General features: G+C 36.8%; 1 protein-coding gene across 14 annotated transcripts in view; it reads right to left on the bottom strand.

The window, feature by feature from the left end:
* The window catches only part of Stxbp5l (syntaxin binding protein 5 like), a 246753-nt gene that overhangs the window by 152888 nt on the left and 67821 nt on the right, over positions 1-26044 (bottom strand). For all 14 annotated transcript variants that reach the window (XM_037209769.1, XM_028895003.2, XM_028895010.2 and 11 more), the window contains exons 4-5: positions 18265-18346; positions 11848-11948 (exon numbers count right to left, since the gene is read on the bottom strand). In XM_037209769.1, coding sequence (XP_037065664.1) covers positions 11848-11948; positions 18265-18346 — 183 coding nt within the window. The remainder of the gene's footprint in view (positions 1-11847; positions 11949-18264; positions 18347-26044) is intronic.

The raw sequence follows: 26044 nt of genomic DNA, 5'->3' as shown, positions 1-26044 counted from the left end.
GGTGCAAAATAACCTGAAATTTTATTTCATTTTTAAAAAACATCTTCAGTCCTTGCTATTCATGTAAGATGACTGACCAGCAGCATCAAAGACTACGTAAACATGCACCATAAACTTATACAGTGATGCTTCACTCCAGACTTTCTAAATCACAAACTGCATTTTACAAAGGAAGCATCAACTGCGTCTCAACCATGTTCAGATTTATATGGCAAGCTTTATCAGACCATCTACAGAACAGATTGGAAGAAGCCTTTTCTGTGGTCAAATGATGACTGCTTAGTTTCCCTTCAACTTTCAGGAGAAGAGCTGAAATTACTGTTATGATGATAGAGATGAAATGAGGAAGAGGGAAGCAGAAGAAAGAGCACTGAGGATGATAATGACAATAACTAAAAAACAGTCAGAAAAGAAGTGATAGTGTCCCTGTAGTATCTGAAGCCCAAATACTGATAGGCAGGAATTTTAGTGGAAAATTTAACCTATAAAAAAAGAAAATTTTCCTTAAGTAAAACAATCTCATGATTTATGTATACTATACTATATATATACTATACTATCTAACTATACTAGTTAGAACTATTATACAAAAGACCAAATTAAAAATGAATGAATATTCAGCTAAATTCCTTTCATATAGTCTTAGTGGACTATCAACCAACTAATTTGTCAATAAAAACCTCAATCACTTGCCATTGTTTGGGGAACCATCTAACATAACACAAACTAAGTCAAATTTCTGCAACTATTAAAGTGACTTACCAATAACCCAAGTTAGAGATGGCAATCATATTCTGTAAAGCGTTAAAATATAATAAATATTTTGGGCTTTAAATACCACACAGTTTGTATTACAACTACTCAACCTTTACACAGTAGTACAAAAATAGCCACAGACAAACACACATTAACAAGCAGAACTATATTCCAACAAAGTTTTATTCCTAAAAGGAGGTATGGCCACATTAGCTATGCATGACACAGTTTGGGATCTAATCATTAATTTTTCTATTTTTATTTGGCTATGTAGTTTCATACAAATTTATTAGCTGAAATTATTAAGAAAACTACTTTAAATAGTTTACTTTTTCCATGAAAATTATGGCATATTTATCCTATTTTTTAGTATATTACTTCTTGGGACAAGCAAGAAATATAAGATCAAAATGTTATGCATTCTCAATTTACATTGCTAAAAATATACTAAAAATAATGATTAGCACACATAAGATTAATTAACATGATAACTACTTCATGTTTTTTTGTTTGTTTGTTTGTTTGAGACAGAGTTTCTCTGTGTAGCTATGCGCCTTTCCTGGATCTCGCTCTGTAGACCAGGCTGGCCTCAAACTCACAAAGATCCACCTGCCTCTGCCTCCCGAGAGCTAGGATTAAAGGTGTGCGCCACCACCGCCCAGCTCCTACTTCATGTTTAATATGTACCCATACTTAGATGCTAGAGACACACAACTTATCAGGCACATCTGTACCCCTTTGGAAATTTAAAATTTAATAGAACATTTCACAAAATTGAATGATAGTTTTATTATTTTATCTATACAAATAAAATCAGACACACATTTGTCTTAAATACCTAAACTAATTTCCTCATTGCAATTTAAATTACAAATTTACAGATTGTTAGTTGATTTATTTTTCTTCTTTATGTCTTTTGAGATAGATTCATAATACATCCAAGGATGGCTTCAATCTCTCAACAATCTGTCTAGTCTCTGGAAGTTTGGGTTATAGAGTGCATCATCACGACAAGCTCTGTTACTTGATTTTTATTTTTGTTTAAGATAATTAATCACCTAGTGTCCTATAACTTTTCACTTAACCAACAGAGGTCATTTGTAAGGAAGCATTTTATGTTATACGTACTAAGGATTACATTCTCTGTACTTTCTTAAATTTAAAAAAGGTTAATTCTATGAAGTAAAAGCAGTTATCAAAAGGAAAAGGTTTCAGTTGATCATTTTCTCGTCTACTGTAAGAAGTATATCAAGGTGTTTAATTACACAATTAAGATATAATTATACACGCCAGTACCATGGAGTGAAAATTTATATAATAAAAATTGTATTAATTTAGGGTATAGAGAAAATTCTGAATTTTGGTTCTAAAAAGCATCAACTAGTATAGGTTCATTTAAAAAGGTTGGTTTGATAATGGCTCAAACCAAAAAAAGAGAGTTTTGCTTACCCTTAAATTTCAATAAAAATCAGTAATTCTACCCTATAATCGAGGACTACAAAATTACACATAATGTTAATTATAATATACTCATTTATACCATCCATGTATTATATAACATTACAATTTATTCATAAGTTTATATCTTTTACATTTAAAAATTATTGATCAACTAGAGTTTACGTCTAGGAACTGGTGCCTGGATTAGTAAAATTTTTGAAAATCATAGCATGCAAGTACACTAGGGTTGGTAGTGATATCAAAGCAGGGAGCAATTTTATTAACTGGCAGTTTAAACAATCTTATTTTGGAAGAGAGACTAGGTATCTTCTATGGCTACATAAAATACAAGTGGAAATAATATATAAGGAAGTTACAAAACAAACTTAAATTTTTGGGCTAGTGTTAATAAATTTTCAAAGGACTGGTTCTTTCCAAATGGGTTAAATTTATGAGGTGCCTGTCATCTTCACGATTAGCTTGCCTGGATTTAGGACTAGGAGACAGGCCTCTGGGGGGAAGACCTACACTGAAGATGGGTGGCATCATTGCATTGAGCTGGGGTCCCAGAGGGAATAAAAAGGAAGAGAGAAGGAACCAGACTAAGCACCAGCACTTATCTCTGGTTCCTGACTGTGGACACAAATGACTCATGTTCCCACTGCCATGCCTTCCCACTATGATGGATCACACCCTCAGATCAGAAGTCAAAACACCCTTCCATCATTAAGCTGCTTTATATCAGATGGTTCGTCACAGCAAGGAGATGATGTGATCAGTTGATAACAATATTTTAACATGATCTGAAGAGAAACTGACTATAAAAGGAGAGTATTTCAGGGTCAGAAAGAAACCTGGTAAAAGGGAAACTCCCAGTAATCTACAAGGAGGACCCCAGCCAAGACTCCTAACAACAGTGAATTTGTAGCACGAACTGGTCATCTGTGACCAGTGGAGGGACTAGGATACCAATCCCATAACCTTCGACCTACAGTCTGTCCTGCCTCTGGGATGTGCTGGGGTAAGGGTGGTGTAGAGACTGTGGGAGTGGCCAACCAATGACTGGTCCAGCCAGAGACCCATGCCAGGAAAGTGAGCCCATCCCTGACTGCCTGGACTGCCGGGACCCAGAGACCTAAGATAGAACCAAATATGAATGGACCGGGGGAGAGTCGATGTAATGATGTCTCTTGGTATTCTGCTATACTCATAAATTGGTGTCTAGCCCAATTGTCATCAGAGAGATTTCATTCAGCAGCTGATGGAAACAGATGCAGAGACTCACAGTCAAATATTAGATCGATCTCAGAATCCTGCTGAAGAGAGGTAGGAAGAATTGTAGGAGCCAGAGGGGTCAAGGTCATTACAAGAAAACCCACAGAATCAACTAACCTGGGCTCATAGGAGCTCACAGATTCTGAATAGACAACCAGGGAGCCTGTATGGGACTGTCCTAGGTCCTCTACATATTATGTGACAGTTGTGTGGCTTGGTCTTCTTGTGAGACTCTAACAGTGGAAGCAGGGCTGTCTCTGACTCTTTTTCTGGATTTTGGAACCCTGTCCCTCATACTGGGTTGCCTTGCTCAGCCTTAATACAAGGCAAGGTGCTTAGTCTTACTATAACTTGATATGCCATGTTTTGTCCATATCCATGGGAGGCCTGCTCTTTTCTGAATAGAAGAGGGGAGGAGTGGATGGAGTTGGGGTGGGGGAATGGGAGAAGAGGAGGGAGAGGACACTGTGGTCAGGATGTAAAATAAATAAATAAATAAATAATAATTAAAATTTTTTACACATGATCTTATATTTAAAAAGACAACTCTTTCCTTGGATGACTTTCAGATTCTTCCCAGTTTTCAGTTGTAAAAGAGTGAATTAGTTTTTCACCTAAGACAGAAAAAAGCAAGGCAGCCCATTCTTACCATTCACATGTAGCATTATCTAGACAGTTTGGTAAGACAAGAAAAGATGGCTTAATAATAATAGTCTTATAATTTTAAATTATATATTTTCCCCATTTTCAGATAATATGCTTTTTTAAGTATATGAATCCAAGAAGCCTACAAAACAAACTCCTAGAACTAAGACTGGTTCATAAATTGTAAGGCCAAGTGCAAAATACAACTATAGGGCATTTTATTTAAAAACAAAAAAATTAATAATAAAATATAAAACTTTTTCATTATAGTTTCTCTCTTGACTTTTCATCCTTGTTTTTCTAAAGAAAAATTAAAAATTGATATCTCAAAATGTATTAACACTCATTTTATATTGTGTGCCAGCAGTTTCAAATTCAAACAAAATGATATACATAACTCATATGCTTAGTTATTGAAATAATTTATATTTTATAGCCCATATATATATATATATATCAAAGCACAAGCATTTCACAAGCTAGAATGTACTTTTCTTTCACTTGCTTGCACGCCATCATTACTGTCAACATTTAGCTTCCTGGTGTGCAGGGAAGACTTGGAAGAAAAACTGTGGTTGCTCTATAACTTTTCTGTGTCATTATGATAAGTTAGGTGATCATAATTATCATCATCAGATAGAGGAAATGAACGTGAACAAAGGCAGTAAGACAGGGTAACTCTTAGAATGTCACTGCCATCATTTTTTTTTTATTTGAAGCAAACCGTAGTCTGTATGAAAACTATGGCCCTGTCTTAGTTAGGATTTCTATTGCTGTGACATAACACCATAACCAAAATCAACTTGGAGAGGGAAGCATTTATTTTATCTTACAGCTTTACATTCATCATCCAGGAAAATTGGGGCAAGAAACCCAAGGGAAGAACCAGGAGTCAGGAACTGACTCAGAGGCCATTGAAGAAGTGCTGCTTACTGGCTTGCTCTTCACGCCTTGCTTAGCCTACTTTCTTATAGAATCTAGGACCACCAGACCAGGAGTTACATCACTCACAATGGGCTGAGCCTTCCCATATCAATTACTAATTAAGAAAATGCACTGTGTGCCTGCCTACAGCCTGATCTTATGGAGGTATTTTCTCGACTGAGAATCCTTCTTCCCAAATGATTCTAGCTCGTGTCAAAACTAACATAAGACTAACCACCACAGGCCCTTTAGGGCTGTCTGTTTTCTCTATTATAGACCTGATACATTGCCTTGTGCTTATTTAAAAATAAACACTGTGATTACCTTAGAATCACAAATATCACAACACTATATGTGAATAACACGACAAAACACAGTGGAGTTTCATATTATCACATTCCTGTTTATGAATACATCCTACTGTTATACTAGACCACTTACAAAAGTCAGTTGCGAAGATGAAATTATTTTAAAAATTCAGGACAGTGAGAGCAGAAAGTTTAACAAAGCATAGATACTTCTAATCCCCAAACATGACATTAAGTTTTTGGAAGATATATGATGAACACTGAAAATGCATTAGGTAAGAATGGTGTGGAAAGAAATAGCAGAAGACATATTATGTCTCTGTTCAAAGCATGCTACTCAGTCCTATTTAGACCATTTATAGAACTCAAGTTCAAAGATAAGATGAAGAATCCAGATAGTGAGAGCAGAGCACATGTACAAGCACAGTCACTCAGACTCTTCAGAGCACAGTCTCTGTCCTACAACATAGGTCCTATGTATATAAATCTGTCTGAACCTAAAACACTTTGGTAAATTTAGTGAAATATAAATTACAAAACTCAGCATTTAAAACTTAATTGTATTCCCATATGGTAGCAGTAAATATTCCCTCCAAATAATTTTATGTTGATTTATTTATTGTTATTCCATGCATTACCACATGTGTGTAATGTGTACATAGGCCATAAAAAGGTGTCATATCTCTTGGGACTGGCATTAGAATTATGAGTTGTGGGTGTTGGACATTGAACCAGGTCCTCTGAAAGGATAGCAAGCACTCTTAACCACTGAGCCATCTCTCCAGACTCCAAACAAAAAAGCTTACATACCATCCATGAAATACATGCTTATTTATAGAGCTGTCATAGCATGGATAGGACTTGTATACCAAAAAATATAAAGAACTGTTGAAAGAAAACATTTAAATATCTAAACAAATGGAGAGACATAGAGTGTGACTCAATCAAAAATGGCAAAAAAAAAAAAACAAAAGGCAATGCTTTCCAAACTATCATAGTCCAATTCCCATAAAATTTCCGTGATTTTTATAGAAATGCAAAAGCTATTAAAACTTTATATGTAAAGGAAATAAATCTGAACCCAGTTCTGAAATAATAATAATAATAATAATAATAATAATAATAATAAATAGATAATTGCTAGCTGACATGTGGGTACTGAGAATTGAACGCAGGTGCTCTGGAAGGGCAGTTGGTGCTCTTAACTGCTAAACAATCTCTCCAGTCCATGGAAGGATGACCCTAGTTAAGACTCCTAGGAATAGCAAGCAAGCGGGTACCTGAACTGGTCATCTACTGTAATCAGATTGGTGACTACCCTGATTGTCATCAGAGATACTCTATCCAGTAACTGATGAAAGCAGATGCAGAGATCCACGGCTAAGCACTGGGCTGAGCTCCAGAAGTCTTGCTGAAGAAGGGGAGGATGGGGGCTGGAGAGATGGGGGCTGGAGAGATGGCTCAGCGGTTAAGAGCACTCACTGGCTGCTCTTCTAAAGGTCCTGAGTTCAATTCCCAGCAACCACATGGTGGCTCACAACCATCTATAATAAGATGTGGTGCCCTCTTCTGGCCTGCAGGCAGAACACTGTATACATAATAAATAAATAAATCTTAAAAAAAAAAAGGGGGGGGGGAGGATGGACTGTACAAGCTATATAAGAGTCAGGGTCATGACAGAGGAACCCACAGATAGCTGACCTGAGCTTGTGGGAGCTCATGGACTCTGGATCAACAGTTAGGAGCCTGCATGGGACCAACCTAGGCCCTCTGCATGTGTGTGACAGTTGTGTAGCTTGGTCTCTTTGTAAGGTCCCTATCATGAGACCAAGATCTGTCCCTGGTGCTCAGCTGACTTTTGGGAACCTGTTCCCCATGCTGGATTACATCACCCAGCCTTGATTCAGGGGGAGGAGCTTAATCCTGCCTCAACTTGATGTGCAATGCTTTATTCAGAACCATGGGAGGTCTGCCCCTTTCTGAATGGAGATGGAGGAGGAGTGGAGGCAGAGGATGATAGATGGGAAGCTTGTGGGCAGGGGAGAGGAGGGAGGTGAAACTGTGGTCAGTATTAAAATAAGCATAAAAATGTTACTTAAATAAAATTTTAAAAAATAGGAGCAACCACTAAAGCTCAATTTTAAATTTACTAGATAGATGATGAATAGAATAGAATAGAATAGAATAGAATAGAATAGAATAGAATAGAATAGAAAGATATATATATATATATATATATATATATATATATATATATATAATATATAGTAATCAAAAAGGGTGTCATTAGCCCTGGGACAGATATATCAAGGAAATGTAATATGGATTCAAAAAACGGATCCAGACAATACATCTAATTGAATTTTGATAAAGTAAAAAGAAATTATATGGAGGAAGGATATTTTCAACAAATAGTGGTGTGACTAGATAGTCACAGGATAAAAAATAAATCTTGACCTATAAACCCACATGCAAAACAAACAAAAACAACTTCAGGTGAATTATGGACTTAAAAGTATAAAAACCTGCCGGGCGGTGGTGGCGCACGCCTTTAATCCCAGCACTCGGGAAGCAGAGGCAGGCGATCTCTGTGAGTTTGAGCAGCCTGGCTACCAAGTGAGCGCCAGAAAGTGCAAAGCTACACAGAGAAACCCTGTCTCGAAAAAAAAAAAAAAAAAAAAAAAAAAGTATAAAAACCTTTTAGAATAGGAAAACAATTACCTTTGGAATCAAAGAAACTTAGAAAACCTAGATGGAATAATAATTGGATTTTATCATAAGTAAACACTTTTTCCTGTGAAAGACTTTGTTACAGGGGGAAAGTAAGACAAGCTACAAACTGAGAGAAAATATTTACAAATAACATGACTGAAAAAATACCTGTAGAACATAAAGGGGGCATGTACAAATAAAGAACCTAGCTAGAAAATGAAAAGACATGAATAAGCATTTTCTCACAGAAGATTTATGGCTGGAAAAAAGGCACATACAAAGCTGATAAACACTTCTATCTATTAGGTAAATGCAATCTAAAACACCAGTGCAAGTCACTACTTACAAAACAGAAATCAGTGATAAGACCAATTCCTAGAGTATGAAGAAATGATCTCTGCTTATATTTCTTTTTTTAGGTAGTATTTTTATTTTATAATTAACTTAATTTCACATATCAGGAATGGATTTCCTGGTCCTCCCTCCTCCCACCACCCAGCCGTCCTCCCCAGTCAACCCCCCATTCCCACCTCCTCCAAGGCAAGGTCTTCCCTGGGGAGTCAGCCCAGCCTGGTAGACTCAGCCAAGGCCAGTCCAGTCCCCTCCTCCCTACACCAAGGCTGAGCAAAGTGTCCCAGCATTGGTCCCAGACTCCAAAAATCCAGCCCATACACCAAGGACAGGTCCTGGCTCCATTGCTTGGGGGCCTCCCAAATAGTTCAAGCTATTCAACTGTCTCACTTATCCAGAAGCCCTGCTCCAGTTCCATGGGGGTTCCCTCAGCCATTGGTTCACAGTTCATGCATTTCCACTAGTTCGTCTATTTGTCCCTGTGCTTTTTCCAGTCATCATCTCAATATCTCTCGCTCTTAACAATCCCTCCTCTCTCTCGCCGATTGGACTCCCAGAGCTCCACCTGGAGCTTGGCCATGGATCTCTGCATCCACTTTTATCAGACACTGGATGAGAGTTCTATCATGACAGCCAGGGTGTTCAGCCACCAATCACCAGAGCAGGTCAGCTTGGGCTTTCTCTCAACCATTGCCAGTAGTCTACAGTGGAGGTATCTTTGTGGATTTCTGGGGACCTCTCTAGCACTCTGCTTCTTCCTATTCCCCTGGGGTCTACATTCATCATGGTATCTCCCTCTCCATTCTCCCACTCTGCTCCTGATCCAGCTGGGACCTCCCACTCCCCTAAGCTTATAGTCATATAGGAAAATAATTTCAATTCTTCTCATTAAAAAAAAACTATTGCCGGGCGGTGGTGGCGCACGCCTTTAATCCCAGCACTCAGGAGGCAGAGCCAGGTGGATCTCTGTGAGTTCGAGGCCAGCCTGGGCTGCCAAGTGAGTTCCAGGAAAGGCGCAAAGCTACACAGAGAAACCCTGTCTCGAAAAATCAAAAAACAAAAAAACAAAAACAAAAACAAAAAGCTATTACCATAAGACTAGCAGTTGAATTATTGGGCAATAATTTTGGCAGAGAAATGAAAAATTTGGATCACAAAGATACTTATATACAAATGCTCAGAAGATCTTTTTTATGACCAAAACTTAAAAAAACTAGATACTCTAAATTTTTTGTCATTAATATTGTGAGATATTATTTAAAAATAAAAGGATATAAATTATTGATATTTGGATAAACAAACCTACAAGAAATATATATTGGTATGTAGATATTCATGGAAACAAAACACTCATACATATAGAATTTAAAAATTAAAAATGTTAAATCCTTTAAAACAAAATGGTTTCCAGAGTTCCTAGGATGTAAACTTGCACCAGACCTGTTGGCTTGCTACTTGTATTGCTAACCAACTAACTCACTTCAACTGAGATAATAAAATTATAACTGGAAAACATGATCATCAACATTTCTTCCTTTTAAGAGAGTCATAAAGGGAACCATAATATTCCCTTTAAAGTATGTGAGTAGTGAGGAAACAAAAAACAAAAAATGAACAATGCACTTTGTCCATCAGTACAAAAGTGAATAGTCAGGGACCTGCCTGGACTGAGTCTATCAGGTCGATCCCAGTCCTCGTGGGAGACCTTGATCTGGAGGCCGTGGGAACGGGGGGGGGGGGGGGGGGGGGGGGAAGGGGAGGGAGCAGGAAGGGAGAGAACAAGGGAATCTGTGGCTATTATGTAGAACTGAATAGTATTGTAAAATAAAAATAAAAAAAGAAAAAAAGTGAATAGTCAGGTTTACTCAAAGCGATGGAAAAGAAAAGATCTTGTGTGTGTGTCATACATGCATGTGTGCACATGGCGTGAATGTACACATGGATGTGTTTTGAGGTCAGAGGTTCTTAGCAGGTTTCTTCCTTTATCACAGTAGCTCTTTTTCCCCCTCGAGACAGATCCTCTCTCATTGAACCTGAAGCTCACAGATTTGCTAGGCTGGCTGGCCAACGAGCTCCAGGCATCTGCCTGTCTCCATACTCCCCCTCCACCCCCACCCCGCAAGGGTCCAGCTTTGGCAGGGAGACTGGGGATCCAAACTCAGGTCCTCATGCTTGCACAGCAGGCACTGACCAACTGAATCATCCCCCAGCTCCCCTCCCTCAAAGAAATCTTATGACCAGATAGAGATGAACAGCATAAGTCTGGATAGGTGATAGCTTTAGTGGTATAGCAGTATAGCACCTTTGAACTGATCTTATAGTTTTCCTTACATTTCTACTGCACTACTTATTTTATATTTAATTTAAGATAGCATACCATGCTCTTTGTACTGCCTGGCCCATTGTTCCTTTGCAGTATTCATGAAAACAATTTCTTTTATAAAAAGAAATGTTCAGCTCTAGGTCAAAACTGCTTCCTCCAGTGTTTACCTTGGTTTGAATGGTGCCAGTCTGTATAAAGTTACTTCTCAAAGGCTTCTCTTTCTATCATTAACATCAGATGTGCTTTTCCACTTCCTCTACGAAGTCTGGCTGCTTCCCAAGTAGTAGATAGACTACTTACTGTACATAGTTAAGGTACAGCTCGGTGTTTACTCAATCACAGATGACTATTAGTTAAGTGGATGTGCATATGTTTAGGTCTAAGTGAATCCAACACTGAAAATATTATAATGTCATACAATTTATTACAAATAAAATAACTTCTCCTGTTTGCATTCAAATAAACACCTGGCTGTGATCATTCTAAAATAAGGGGAACTGTATTTTTTTTTTTTTTTTTTGGTTTTTTGAGACAGGGTTTCTCTGCATAGTTTTGTGCCTTTCCTGGAGCTCACTTGGTAGCCCAGGCTGGCCTCGAACTCACAGCGATCCGCCTGGCTCTGCCTCCCGAGTGCTGGGATTAAAGGCGTGCGCCACCACTGCCCGGCCAAGGGGAACTGTATTTTGATCAAAGTACCATCTTTGGCAATGCTAAAATTCAGTGTTTAATTAGAACTGATATTACTGCTAAAAAGTATTTTGGCAAGAGGGTCAGGGTTGGAATGCTGGAGATATCTAAAATAATAAAAATATGGGAAATAATATGGGAAATTTGTTTTTACTTGAGTTTTAAATCTTAGATCTAAGTTTTCATTGCCATAGCCCAGGGAAAAGAAAATACAATTGCTGAAGTGATGTTCGGTAACTTAGAGAACAAAAAGTTTAGGTTTTTCACATTTTCATAAGTGGCTGAACCTATCCCAATTATTCACTTTCTATGAAAAAAATCAGACTATAGCATAGATTTATAAAAGAAAAAGCTTGTCAAGCTAGCATAAAAGTTTCTCAAGAAACAGTTCTGTCATACATAACAATTATTCACAAATGCTCTTACCGTTCTCTGTTAAACTTAAGGGAATGAAGAATGGCTGGCCTTTTCTGTCTCAGATTCCACAAATGAAGTGTATCATCTGAACTCGCACTAACCAAAGCACCCTGTGACAAAAGAAAACAAAGTATTCCACTTACCTAATAGGACAACAGAAACAATAAATTTACAGATTTAACATTGCTTGAATAGATATGTGTTTATGTAACCTAGAAAAAAGAAGGAAATTACAGCATGAAAGTTTAAGAATGCTGAGTTGGAGAGGCAAGTGACTTACTACATATGGATGGTCTGGATGACTTTTTCAGAAATACCCCTTTACTACTAGAAAGGAATAATCAATATACCATCTATACTGGTTAGATTTCATTATCAACTTGATACAAGCTAGAGTCACTTGGGTGGAAGACTCTCAACTGGGGAACTGCCTCCATCAGATCCACATGTGGAATGTCTGTGGTATATTTCTTGATTACTAATAGATGTAGGAGGGCCCAGAAAACTATAAGCAGTGCCCACCCTTAGGCAGGTGATCACAGGTTATATAAAAACTCATGAACTTTAGACTGACAGCTGTGGAGTCTGTATGGGACTGGACTAGGCCTTCTGCATACCGAATATAGTTGTGTGGTTTGGTCTGTTTGACAGGCTCCTGCTAGAGGGATCAGGATCTATTCCTGGTGCATGAGCTGGCTTTATGGAGCCCATTACCTGTGATGGGACACCTTGCTCAGCCTTGATGCAGTGGGGAGGGGCTTGGTCCTGCCTAAACTGAATGTATTAGGCTTTGCTGACTCCGCATTGGAGCCCTTACTCTTTTGGAGGAAGCGGGGTGGAGGGTGATGGGGAGCAGGAGGGGTGAAAGCAGGATTTGTGGTTGGTACATACAATGAATAAAAAACTTTCTTTAAGGAAAGAAAGAAATCTGGCTAAGCATGAGCCAGAGGGAGCAAGCTAGTCAATAGCATTCCCCCATGGATTCTGCTTCAAGTTATTGCCCTGCTGGAGTTCCTGCTCTGACTTCCCTCAATATTGGACTACAACCTGTTAGATGAAATTGAATAATTCCCCTCCAAGTTGCTTTTGCTCACAGCAAAAAGGTATTTCTCACAGCAGCTAAAAGTAAACTAGGACAACATCATTGTGACTATTAAAGGGGGTTTCTTTTATTTCCTTTAAGAAAATAGAGTTTAAGAGTTTTGTTTCAACTATTCACATAAACAGAGAAGTCAATATCCAACCCAGCTTTATCAATCAAATATAGATCATAAAAGTTTATCCTTTGAAACTATTTTCTTTGTATCTAAAAATTATGGCTTGTTAAAATTATATATTTTATAATTTGACCTGCTGCTTACAGTCTAAAAAGCTTTACCTGTGATATTAAAAAAAACCCTACAATAAAATATTTCTTCACCTTTAATTAAGTACAACTATAAAATACTAAAATCCTTTGCCTTATACTAGCAGTTACAAATTAATTCTATCTCAAATACAATAGAATATATTCTACCATTGAAGTAACAGAAAGCATATGTACAGATAACTGTCATATATAATTTTACACACACACAATATCACTGACATCTAAAGGGCATCTTAAGTATTCAAAACTTTTACTATAGTAATAACTTCCTCAGTGAAATGACACCTGAACCCGAGAGTACTAATGGTTCTCTAATAGTTACCTAGCAGACACATGTTGGTCTTGAGATACCTAAAATGCTTCATATATTTCCCCAGCAACTTTGTTACAAGTAATCTTTCATAGTTTACAACCTCAGACACACACACATTCTCCTTTATATTCTATATAAAAACTTATTTTAAAATTACCAACTTTATTTCTGGTCCAGAAATTAAGAGAAAGAAGACTCTAAATGTCTTTCTGAAACAGTTCCTAAACCAAAAACACTCTGTACCTGTCTCAGTTAGGGTTATTACTGCTGTGATAAAATACCATGACCAAAGAAACTTGGAGAGAAAAGGGTTTATTTGGCTTATACTTTCACAGCACTGCTCATCACGAAGGAAGTCAGGATAGGAACTTAAACAGGGCAGGAACTTGGAGACAGGACCTGATATAGAGGCCACAGAGGGGGTGCTGCCTACTGGCTTCCTTCCTATTACTTGCTCAGTCTGCTTTCTTATAGAACCAAGGACCACCAACCCAGGGATGGAACCACCCACAATGGACTGGTCCCTCCCTCATCAATCACTAATTAAAAAAAATTCCTTACAGCTGGATCTTAGGGAAGTATTTTCTCAATTGAGGTTCCCTCCTTTCAGGTAACTTCTAGCTTGTACAAAGTTGACATAAAACTAGCCAGCACAACTGACCCTTTGTCAACTTAACACAAACACATCATTATTAAGGCACAGCTCTTTCATTCCTAATTGTCCCCAAGATCTCACATTAAAAACATAAATAACTTTAAAAGTCCTACAGTCTTTACAAGTTCAAACACATAAAAATTTCAGTCCCTTTAATAGTAGCCAATCTCTTCTAAAATCCAAAGTCTTTTAAAATTCAAGGTCTCTCAATTGGGCTCCAGTGAAATCAAAAATAAGTAAAATACTTTCTTACTTCCAGAGGGAAGAACCAGGGCACAGTCACAGTCAAATTAAAGCAAAACCAAACTCCAGCTGTCCACTGTCTGGGATCCACTCATGATCTTCTGGACTCCTCCAAAGTGCTTCGGTTACTCTCTGGCTCCACCCTCTGCAGCACACTCAGCTTGTCTTCTAGACTCCAGCTGGTTCCACTCCGCTGCTGCTGCTGCTGCTGCTGCTGCTGCTGCTGCTGCTGCTGCTGCTGGTGGTGGTGGTCATCCCATGATACTGATATCTCAAAATGCTGAGGTCTTCTGCTGCAACTGGGTTGCACTATCACCAATAGCCTCTCATAGGCTAGCTTCACAGTGCCAAGCCTCAGTTTCTCTGCATGACCCCTTCAGTCATGGGCCTTCAATTGCCACTGAGGCTGCACCTTCAGTAATTGCTTCTTCTGGTCTTTCACAGTGTCTTGGCTGCTCTCCATGACCCCTTGATGCCTTCAAAACCAGTACCACCTGGGTGACTCCTACACTACCAAGTTCAGCTGCTGGAGAGAAGTACTATCTTGGCCATCTCTGGAACACAGCTTCTGTGTTCTGACAATGAGGAAAAAGTTCCTGGAAGATTTCACCTCAGTGATACTGGTTTCTTTTTAATCAGCACTAATTTCTCAGTTCCAGCTAACCACCATCAACTGTCCCAGTAACGTAAAGGTTTCATTTCAATGGTTCTAGTCTCTTGTTAATCTTGGCTAACTATTCAGCCCCAGTTGGCCAGAATGACAATCTAAATTCAAAAGAGCAAACAGCCCTGCTAGAGTCTTTAAACTTCCCTTGAGAACTTCACAGGGCGGGTCTCCATCTTCTGCACTGCTCTCAACAGTCTTATCTTCCAAGCTCCTGTACAACATCCCACTGAGCTCTCAACACTCAACGAATTTTGTAGCCCAAAGTTCCAAAGTCCTTCCACAAATCCTCCCCAAAACATGATCAGGTCTGTCATAGCAATACCCCACTATGCTGATACAAACTTGGCTTAGTTAGTTACTACTGCTGTGATGGAACACCATGACCCAGGAAACCTGGGGAGAAAAGGGTTTATTTGGCTTACACTTGCACAGCACTGCTCATCATTGAAGGAAGTCAGGATGGGAACTCAAACAGGACAGCAACCTGGAAGCAAGAGCTGATGCAGAAGGCATGGAGGGGTGCTGCTTACTGGCTTGCTTCCCATGGCTTGCACAACCCACTTTCTTATAGAACCCAGGGCCACCAGTCCAGGGATTACCCCACCCACAATAGGCTGGGTCCTCCTCCATCATTCACTAATTAAGAAAATTCCCTACAGCTGGATCATATGGAGGCATTGAAATTCTCTCCTTTCAGGTAACTCTAGCTTATGTCAAGTTAATATAAGACTAGCCAGCAAAGTACACCATGATATTTCTCTTATATCATATATCTGGAATTTGGATCTCATAACAATATCTTTATAACAAATTATAATCAGAATATTTTCAATAATTATTTATATAATTTTCATATTCATATATATGTAAATACATGTCCAAAGGGTATACATTAATATATACTTTAACATGAACTCATAAATTATTTTATACCATGCAATAACTTTTACCTTATATATACTTTGAGAATTTTTATATTTGTTTGTATGAGTTGCTTATAAATGCATAAATGCTCTCTAGATATAAACTAAAATTATTAGTATTTCTTGAAAGCATTTAATGAACTAAAACTTTTTAACTTAGTACAGAATAATGATCTCATTTCTGAGAGATGTAGGCATTCACTTGGGAAAAGGTAACAATAGAAACATGAACTTATTGTTATAAAATTGGTAAAAACATGATCTATAATAGATACTTTTCTGCAACACACAAAAAAAATATATCAAGGACAACAGAAATAAAATAGAAGAGCATGCTGGGTGATGGTAGCCCACACCTTTAATCCCAGCAACCAGCAGGCAGAGGCAGGCTGATCTCTTGAGTTTGAGGCCAGTCTGGTCTACAGAGCAAGTTCCAGGATAGCCAGAGCTACACACAGAGAAACCATGTCTCTAAAAACCTAAAAATAAAAATAAATAAGTGAATAACAGCATAAACTGAATAATATTTCTGTGTGACATCTGATTAATCTACAAAGAAAATCAGTATTATTAAGTCTATGATAAGACGAGGGTGTAACAATATCAGTGGACCACCAAACATATAAATCAAAGTAAGTTCATAAGCAGAGTATCTATAGTTCCTTTATAGAAGCAAAGTGAACCTTCCATCAGTACTACTGAAGATTTGAAAAAAAAAAAAATGTACATCTGAAAATAAGGAACACTAACCATGGAGTCAGGAACTGGAAGATCAGGGAAAAATCCAGAAATTATTATGGGGTGCATTGGAGCAGGTAGTTCATGATAAACAATGAAAAAAAGCAAGGAGATTGAAGCTTGTCTTTATTTACTTAGTTACATATCCTCATATAGCACAAGAGCAAACATAGGGCCTCAAAGACAATTCTGAGAAACTAAGAGCAAAGTACAGTAAACAAATCATGCCTAGTAGAATATATCTGCAGAAGGCAGAAGGCTGAGGTCCCTCTACCAGAAACTACAGAGTAGCATGAGAACTGAGAACAGAGGACACTTCAGAGCAGAATGACTGGCTATCATACTGATGTTTGCTATTTTCCTATTTTCCTCCCTGTGTCTCTGATACCCTGTATAAGGGTACCTACCAGAGGAAATATGTTTGACTGGTCAGCAAAAGGGTTATCATCACCCTCTGGAAGAGTCTGAGACAAGTAAAGTCAACATTTGCTATTATCATCATTACTGGTTGTCCTACTGACTGGTTCTTTTAACATGAAAGAGCTGTACACAACGGAAGGAGTCACTCAAAAAATCTGAGTTCAGATGACTCTAAGTTGCCTTCAACTAAGTAAAAACTACAAACCTTCTTAGCTTTATAAATGCATATTCTGTTTCTAAAAATTTAGAAAGCTAATCTCTATGATGCCTATGGACACACAAATAAAATGCACACATAAATGAACAAGTGTGTATGAAAATATGTAAAATGCATATATACAAATAAAAGATGCATAGATTATACATCTAAAAGCTATTGGTAAATAAGAATATACTTTCAATGAAGACGTAAGCAAAATATTTAAATTAGGGGGAAGAGAGTGAGTAGAAAGAAAGCTTAATGGTTTAGAAAATATTAAACAATTTTTAAAATTATAATACATAGTCACAATTAAAAGATCTTCCACTAGATCAAATGTTTCCTTCTTATTAAGTTTAGTTTTAAATTTAATATTTTCTATGTTAAATTTAAAATCTAAATTTAATATAGGAAATATGAAAATGTGAATTTCAGTAATAATGCATACATATATATTTTTAAATATCTAAAATCATAATATCAAAAATAATTGTATCAACTACAGGTTAAATATCCATATTCCAAATATACAAAATCCTAGATGCTCCAAAAGTTAAACTTTTCCACAAAGGGAAAATTCCATAACTGATCTACAATGGTTACATTCAAAATATAAGAGCATTTAAAAATATACAAAATTACCATCAAACCATGTGTATAAGGTATACAAACAATATAAATGAACTTAATTTTTAGATCTGTGTCCCTTCTCCAAGGTATTTCAATATATATATGCAAATATTTCAAAATTTAAAATCCAAGATCCATAGACTTTCTAGACCCAACTGTTTTGGATAAGGAATATTCAACCTGTAATACTCTGTGAGTGTGTGAATATTTGTGTTTCAAATATTCAGAAATACTCTGTGCGTGTGAAATAGTAAAAAGGAACACCTTACCTCATTGATGAGGAACTGGAGCTGCAGGACAGCTGCACCACTTTCATGCTGGCAGTAACAGTCAACACCAGGCCTCCCAAGTCTAACACAATAAAGTCAAGGAGTCTAACATTTGAATTAGCACAAAGATTAAAAAGGGAAGGAGAATCTGACTTATTTAGCAATTGATGTTTTGATTCTTCATTGTCCTTATTTTTAAAAGGAGCTGAAATATTTACTTTACATAAACTTAATTATACAGCATAAGTGAGTAATATTCTAACAATTAGAAGAATTATAGTAAAGCATCAGAAGGAAGGAGTTTCCTTCCCATTAAAGTAAAACAAGAGTTGAGAATCCAGACACATCTCATTTCTTTTAATATTTATCTGATTAAACATTTCTTTCCCTAGAGTAGGTTCAAACAATTGAAAGATTTCGGTGCACTAAATGAAATCATGAAATGTTTAATCTGTTAGCCAGGCATTGTGGCACATGCCTTTGATCTCAGCACTGGGAAGCAGAGATAGGAGGATCTCTATGAGTTCCAGGACAGCCTCCTCTACATAGTGAGTTCTACAACAGCCAGGACTACACAGAGTCTCACAGCAAAACAATTTAATATATTTAAATATGTTAGCAATATTGGTATATTAAAAAGCCCTTCTAACCATATTTTAAAACCAATAGGTTATAAATAGATTAATACATGATATATAAAACAGTTTCTACATAGAAAAACATTATTTAAAAGGCAGATATTAAAAAATACTAGTAATATATTTTTCAGTTTACATAAAGAAAGTTAACCTCTAAGTCAAAGAGGGAACAAAAGAGAAAAGAAAAAAGACAAAAGATTATAATAAGGGTGAAAAAAAACCACAGAACAAATTTTACTGATGTATTCCTTACCAAATGACGTATTTCATTTGCTTCTTTTCTTAAAAACAAAAAATCGCATGAAAACTTATATTCCCAGTCACAGTGAAGAAAGAGGGGGCAGATTTATCCTCCTACCCAAGCAATTAAAAAGTATAAACAATGTTGGTGTAACTACATTCATGAACACTACAGTTTTCAGACATTGCATATCAAATGAGGAATGGTTTCCTGAAAAAGGGAAACGTTTACATATAAAGTTAGTTAACCTATAAGTCAGAGAGGAGGCAAAGGAGAAAAGTAGGAACGAGGGAAAACTGCTCCAGATCACTCTAGAGAACACGCAGCCCACACTACAGGGCTATGAAATCGAGCAGACTCCCCTTGTTGAAAAGACAGAAGTGAGGGAGGCTCAGAACAAGGAGAATTCATAAGGCCCGAAAGCACAGGGAAAAGGACCCTTGCTGAAGTATTTCAGAGATCTGCAGAAAAGCAGCTCGGAGTGGAGCAAGTATGGAACATGGAGTAGAGTTGTGGAAACTATTTGAAACTGGGAAAAGAAAAAACTAAGAAAGAAATAAGATACTTCTTGAGGAAACCAGACCAAAAGCAAACAAACGACAACACCAAAATAATCTCTAACTCCTTCTTAAAGAACAAAGCAAAAACGAACAAAACAAGGCTCGTTTAAGTGAGACCAGGAATGTTTCATGTTCCCACCATCTAAAATTGGAACCCCTAAAATTCACAGAACAGTCATGCAAAACACTAAGAAAAACATTGTCTCAGTAGTGAGGAAAAGTATCTCCCGATAAAGGTGGTTCTGGCACTACGTCTGGTGCTAAGGCTAAATACGTAAGCTAATTAGTTAGTCATATATCTACCAATGAGATCAAATGAAATCTGTTTTTAAAATTACGTCTTTTACTTTTTGAGATTATAATTACATCATTTCCCCCTCCCCTTTACTCCAAGGACAACAATAGACTGGGGGTGGGGGTGGAGGGCAGAGCCCAAGAGGCAGAAACTCTACACAAAGAACTATAGGCAACTAAGGAATGCTGACAGCAGGCAAAATCAGTTTTTAAAACTCGCAATCAAATAGAAAAGAGGAGGAAAACAGATCTAGTAAGAGAACTAGAAAACAAACTGCAAAACCCTGGATTTAATTCAACCACATCAATTCCACATTGTAAACAAATAGAATTTATACTCCAATTAAAACACAATAAATGTCACATCAGAGAAAAAAGCAACAATCGAACTATACAATGCCTACAGCAACTCATTTTAAAATTTAAAGATAAGTCAGATACAGTGGCTCATGCCTGCAATCTCAGCACTTTGACAAGCTGAAACAGGAGAATTGTTGCACTCTGAGGCTGGCCTAGGGTATATGGTTAGTTATAAGCTGGGCTATGACATATGAACTGTTGTCAAAAGGCAAAACAAAACAAAACTCGTGTGTGTGTGTGTGTGTGTGTGTGTGTGTGTGTGTGTGTGTACACAAATATACTAAATAGATCAAAATTTTAAAACTTCAAAAATTATGTACCATGTAACACTAATCAAAATATAGAAATGAAAGATACTGATGTAAGACAAACTAGACTATAGAACAAAAATATTAGCAAGGCATAAGATAATCAAATTTGCATGATAATTAGAAAAATTATAATAAATAATAAAATGTAAGGTATCAAAAGTGGGTTAGAGTTAGGGTTAGCAGTACTTGATGAAAATTTAGACTTTATAATCAACTTCGTTAGAAAATACAAAAGTGTCTCAAATTAATTAAGCTTTAGGCTTAGAAGAAAACTTAGAAAAATTTCTACTCATATAATATATTCTGATAATTTTTCTCCTTCCTCAAGTCCTCCTATATCCTCCACACCTACTCAACAAAAAGCTTGAAAATAATTTTAAAGTAAATTAATCCTAAGAGCAGCATAAACAAAGCTATAATAAAGGAAGCAGAGAAATCAGTTAAATAGAGTAACAACAAAAATAGTAAAATAAAAAACTGATTTGAAAACATTGACTAAAATTGATAACATATATCCAGACTTACCAACGAGAGAGCACAATTGTCCTATGTAAGGACCTATGAAAAGATATTACCATAAGTCATCAAAAATAAAAAATAAACATGAAAAGTACTATGCCAATTAATCTTACAACGTATATGAAATGAAAGAAGTCTTGGAAAAACACAAACTACACAAAAATAGGAAACAATAATATATCAACTAATGAAACTAAATCCTAATTAGTAACTCTCAAAGGAAACTCCAGGACCAGATATTATCTGCTGTAACTTTTATAAAACATTTCTTAAAGTACCAATTTTTAAAAATGCTAGAGAAAACTTAAAGAAAACCTAGTTTCTGACACATTTTATAAAAATAGCATTCCAATCCAAATAAAACAAAGATATCAAAATAAAAAAATTCAGACTAGTATCTCTTCTGAACATAGATTCAAAAATATTAGTAAAAATTTTGGCCAACTAAATACAATGTATAAGAGGAATTGCGTGTTGTAATCAAATAGAATTTGTCCTAGGAATTCAAAGTTGGCTTAACCTTCAAAAATCAATGTAGTTCATCCAATTAACTTAGAACAATTTTTTTTATAGGTACAGAAAAGGCTACTGACAAAAAAATTCATAATAAAATCTCTGGTAAACTAGGAAAACAAATTTCCTCACAGAAGATCATCCAAGGTGTTTCAGTGCACCTAGGTTTCCTAGTGGCTGTACCCAGCAGGGCTGCATTAAGAGGTTGATTGGACTACAGGCCTGAGTAACAGGTGTTTGTAAGGGTCTACACTTGGCTGTATCTAGTAAGGGAGAGGTCCTCTGCCATGCCCCTTGACATTGTTATAAAAAGTCCTTTGGAATAAAGTTCTGGGCTGGTGCATAAGGATCCAGGTCCAGCCGAGGCTATCCTGCATTTCTCTCTGCCCCCTCTTTATTTCTAAGTAAGTCTCTTATCCCTCACGCCTCAAGATTCCCTGGGGTAAATAAATGTGGGAGCTGGTCCCCCACACCAAGGAAAATCTATGTCAGTTTATACATTGTGTTTATTTGCAGATAATATCATAACTTAGGAAGAAAACCACAAAACTGCTACATGGCTACTAAATGAACTGATTTATGAAGAATGGAAGATCAAATGTTAGAGACTATCAGATGGCTCAGCATGTCAACAGACCTGTCACCAAACACCTGACAACCTGAGTTTGATTTCCAGGAGTCACATGGTAGAAAGAGATAATCAACTCCTGCAAGTCCTGACTCTCTCTCTCTCTCTCTCTCTCTCTCTCTCTCTCTCTCTCTCTCTCTCTCTCTCTCTCTCTCTCTCTCTCTCTCACACACACACACACACACACACACACACACACACACGAATGAAATATTAAAATCTTTAAATCAATCATGGTTCTGATTATAAAGTAAGAACAAACTTAAATTTGAAAAATTGTTTACCATAGCATCAAAATTACTCTAAAATAAGTTTGATTTAAGGCTTTTAATGTAGGGCTGGAGAGATGGCTCAATTGTTAAGGGCACTGGTTGATCTTTCAGAAGACTAGGGTTCACTTCTCAGCACCCAAATGGCAGCTTGCAACTGTCTGTAATGCCAATCCAAGGGGATCCAATGCCTTCCCTGTCCTCTGTAGGTCCTGAATGCACTGCAAGGCATACATTCAAACAAAACACTTATAGATATAAAATAAATAAAATATCAAAACTACTTTTAAAGAGTTTTAATGTTGTTATGATAAAATACTCTGACCAAAAGAAACTTTGGGAATGAAGAAGGGTTTATTTTAGCTTTGAATTCCAGCTCATAGTCCATCATTGAAGGAAGTCAAGGCAGAAACTGCTTGCTCTCCTATACAGGATTGCCTCTAACCAGGAAACCCACAGAAGAGAAGTACAACAGTAACAATGGAGTTGATGCTGCTTGATGGCTTGAACAGTTTATGCTCAGCCAACTTCTTTATCTAGCCCAGGTCAATGTGCCCAGAAAATGGTACCAACCACAGTGGGTTGGGCCCTTCCATATCAATTAACATTCAAAACAGCCTCCTACTGATTTGCTCTTGAGCCAAGCTGGTCTAGAAAAATGCCTGTTAGAGGTTTTTCTCCCAGGTTATTTCCAGGTTGGGTCAAGTTGACAGCTAACACTGTTAGGTCACTCTACTCTTTATCAACTTGACACATAAACACATCAATTTAAGCCATAACTCTTTCTTTTCCCCAAGATTGTGTTATCATTATGTTAACTATAGCCTAACATTTAAAAGATCTCCCACAGTCTTTAAAAATTCCAACACTTTAAAAGTCTAGGGTCTCTTTAAAAATTCAGTCTCCTTATTGTGGGATCCTATAAAATTAAAAAAAAAAAACTACATAATTTTTATTTCAAAAGGGAAGACCTGGAGTATAAAAACAATCACATGTAAGCAAAAACAAAACACAGCAGTGTAAATCCAAATGGTGCCTGGCTTCTAGGACTCACTCATAATGTAATCTTCTGGCTCCAAAAGACTGAGGTAGTCCCACTTCTACAGTTCTGCCACCTGCAGCACACACGGGCCTTGGTTGTCTTCACGTCACACTTGCCATTGTCCTTGTAAACATTCCATGGTCCTGACTTCTCCAATAACCTGGAATCTCCATTGCTACTGAGGCTGCATCTTCAGCAAAGGCTCGTCTTGGTGTCTCCGTGGAGCTATACTAAACTAACTTTTTTATACAATTCAAGACCACCCACCTGCCTAGGGATGGTGCTCCATAGTGGGTTGGGCTCTCCTCTATCAACTAACAATCAAGACAACCCCCGTCCCAGACAAGCCAACAGGCCAATGTGATCTAGGCAGTTCCTCAAAAGAAGTTTTCATCTAAGATGGCTCTAGGCTGTGTCAGGTTGATGATTAAAGCTAACCAGGGTAGCCTTCTTTCTGACAAAATAGCAGCTGAAAGTTTTCCAGAAATCATAATGTAGTAGAAAAAACTAGCTTTCCTTAAAGAATTTGAAGACTAAATAATTGCCTTCAACTCCACAGACGTATGCTTTTTTGTAGATGTAATTAAACCAGAATAAAGATGTTGACTTCAACTTTTTGGTGTCTGATGCTGACAGATTTTAAGCTATGCTTATCTTCCTCTTGTCCTTGTGAACACATGTAAACAGACTCATAAGAAAGTCTAGGCTTTCCCTAATAGTGCAACTCTGATCCTAATTCCACACTGGAACTGCAATAAAAACACAAGCAATTTTCTTTCTTTTTCTCATTTTAGATGTGCTTGAGAGATCTGCCCAATTCTATCAACTATGTAATAAATAAATCTTTTCCTAACCTGTTCACATAAGTGAAATGTCATCAGTTTCAATATCAGAATCAATTTTGAATGAGGATCCATATGACTACAGGTGACCATGTAACTAGCAAATGTCTTCACCCTGTGTAAACTAAATCTCCACTTCTGAGTAATAGTGGGATTTCTCTAGCTACTGAAAAACATGATCTGCTATGCATAAACTAAAAGGAATCTTGAACTCAGTCATCACCAAATAGATTCACAAATTGCTTTTTTGGGATGTTGGGGGTTACAGAACTTAGTTTCTCTACTTGGTACATGGTCAGCTACAAGAAAGAACATAGCTACTCAAGGATCAAAGTAAAAAGTGTGGGCACATCATTTTGATCGGTCAATTCGTGAGTGGAAAAATATAACAGGTATGCATTATGGCAAAGTTACCTCGTAAAACATAGGAGCAAACAATTTTTTTTTCCTTCTCCACCTCACTAGACTAGCCTCTATTTTCAATCTTGACAGATGGTGTTATTTTATAGATATCCATTTTTAAGTAATATCTAAAACTTAGTTTCCTGCTGCTATTTTGCAGTTACTAAAGGAGTCATATAAATTGATAAAAAAAAAAAAACACAAACACGAAAATATAGTGATTTAAGTAAGATAAAATATCTCAAGATCTTAAGGCAGTAATTTATTACTCAGTTTAATTCATGCTTTCACAATCTGCTTTATATTTCTCAGTGATTATACTTCAATTTACCTAATTTTAACAAATGTATAAAATGTAACAAAAATAAAAGACTATAACTTATCTTTCAAAAATTAAATCCTTAGTTATATGAAAATATAACAGTTGATGGTGAAAGTAGAATGGTAGGTATAGAGAATCTAGTAATGCTTAAGATCAAGGAAATACTCTTTACAAATTCATAATCACAGATCATCTCACATTCCATCTTAACTGGTCTCCCTGTACAATGGTTGATTTTAATACATCAACTACATCAACTTAAATAGGCCATGATACTCCATTTTTTGTCAAATGCTAGTATATATCTTTGGGGAAATCTTTTTTTAGGTGTGCTTTATATCTAAATCAGTAAACTCTTGAGTACAGTAAACTGCCCTCCATTATAGGAATGTACCTCTTCAAATCCTTGAGGTTCTTAAGAAAAAAGACCAAGATACCCTAAGAAGGAAGTCTGCTTCCAGACTGCCTTTAGACACAGGGCTACAACATCAACTCTTTCCTGGGTTTCCAGCCAGCCAGCTTACTCTAGATTTGAGATTTGAGAATCTCATAAATATATGAGCCAATTCTTTAAAATGACAGATATCATTAATTGACAGATAGACACATATATACAGATACACTAGTGACTGTTTCCTCTAGAGAACCTTATTAATACACCTTATTTCCAATTTATCCTCTACCATTCATTCTGAGTCATCTGTTACATCTGTTTTTTAAATTCACCGCCATGAGAAAAATATCCAAATTTCTTATGCAGTCTTAACCACATGCCCTATAGGGTCTTTTATGAAATGATTGCCTCTTATCATTCAGCCTTTGAGGTCCCTAAGATCTTT

This window comes from Peromyscus leucopus, chromosome 12, assembly GCF_004664715.2.
Source record: "Peromyscus leucopus breed LL Stock chromosome 12, UCI_PerLeu_2.1, whole genome shotgun sequence".
Classification (NCBI taxonomy): domain Eukaryota; kingdom Metazoa; phylum Chordata; class Mammalia; order Rodentia; family Cricetidae; genus Peromyscus; species Peromyscus leucopus.
The sequence above is the reverse complement of the archived record's forward strand: the minus strand, read 5'-3'. Positions and strand labels throughout refer to the sequence as shown.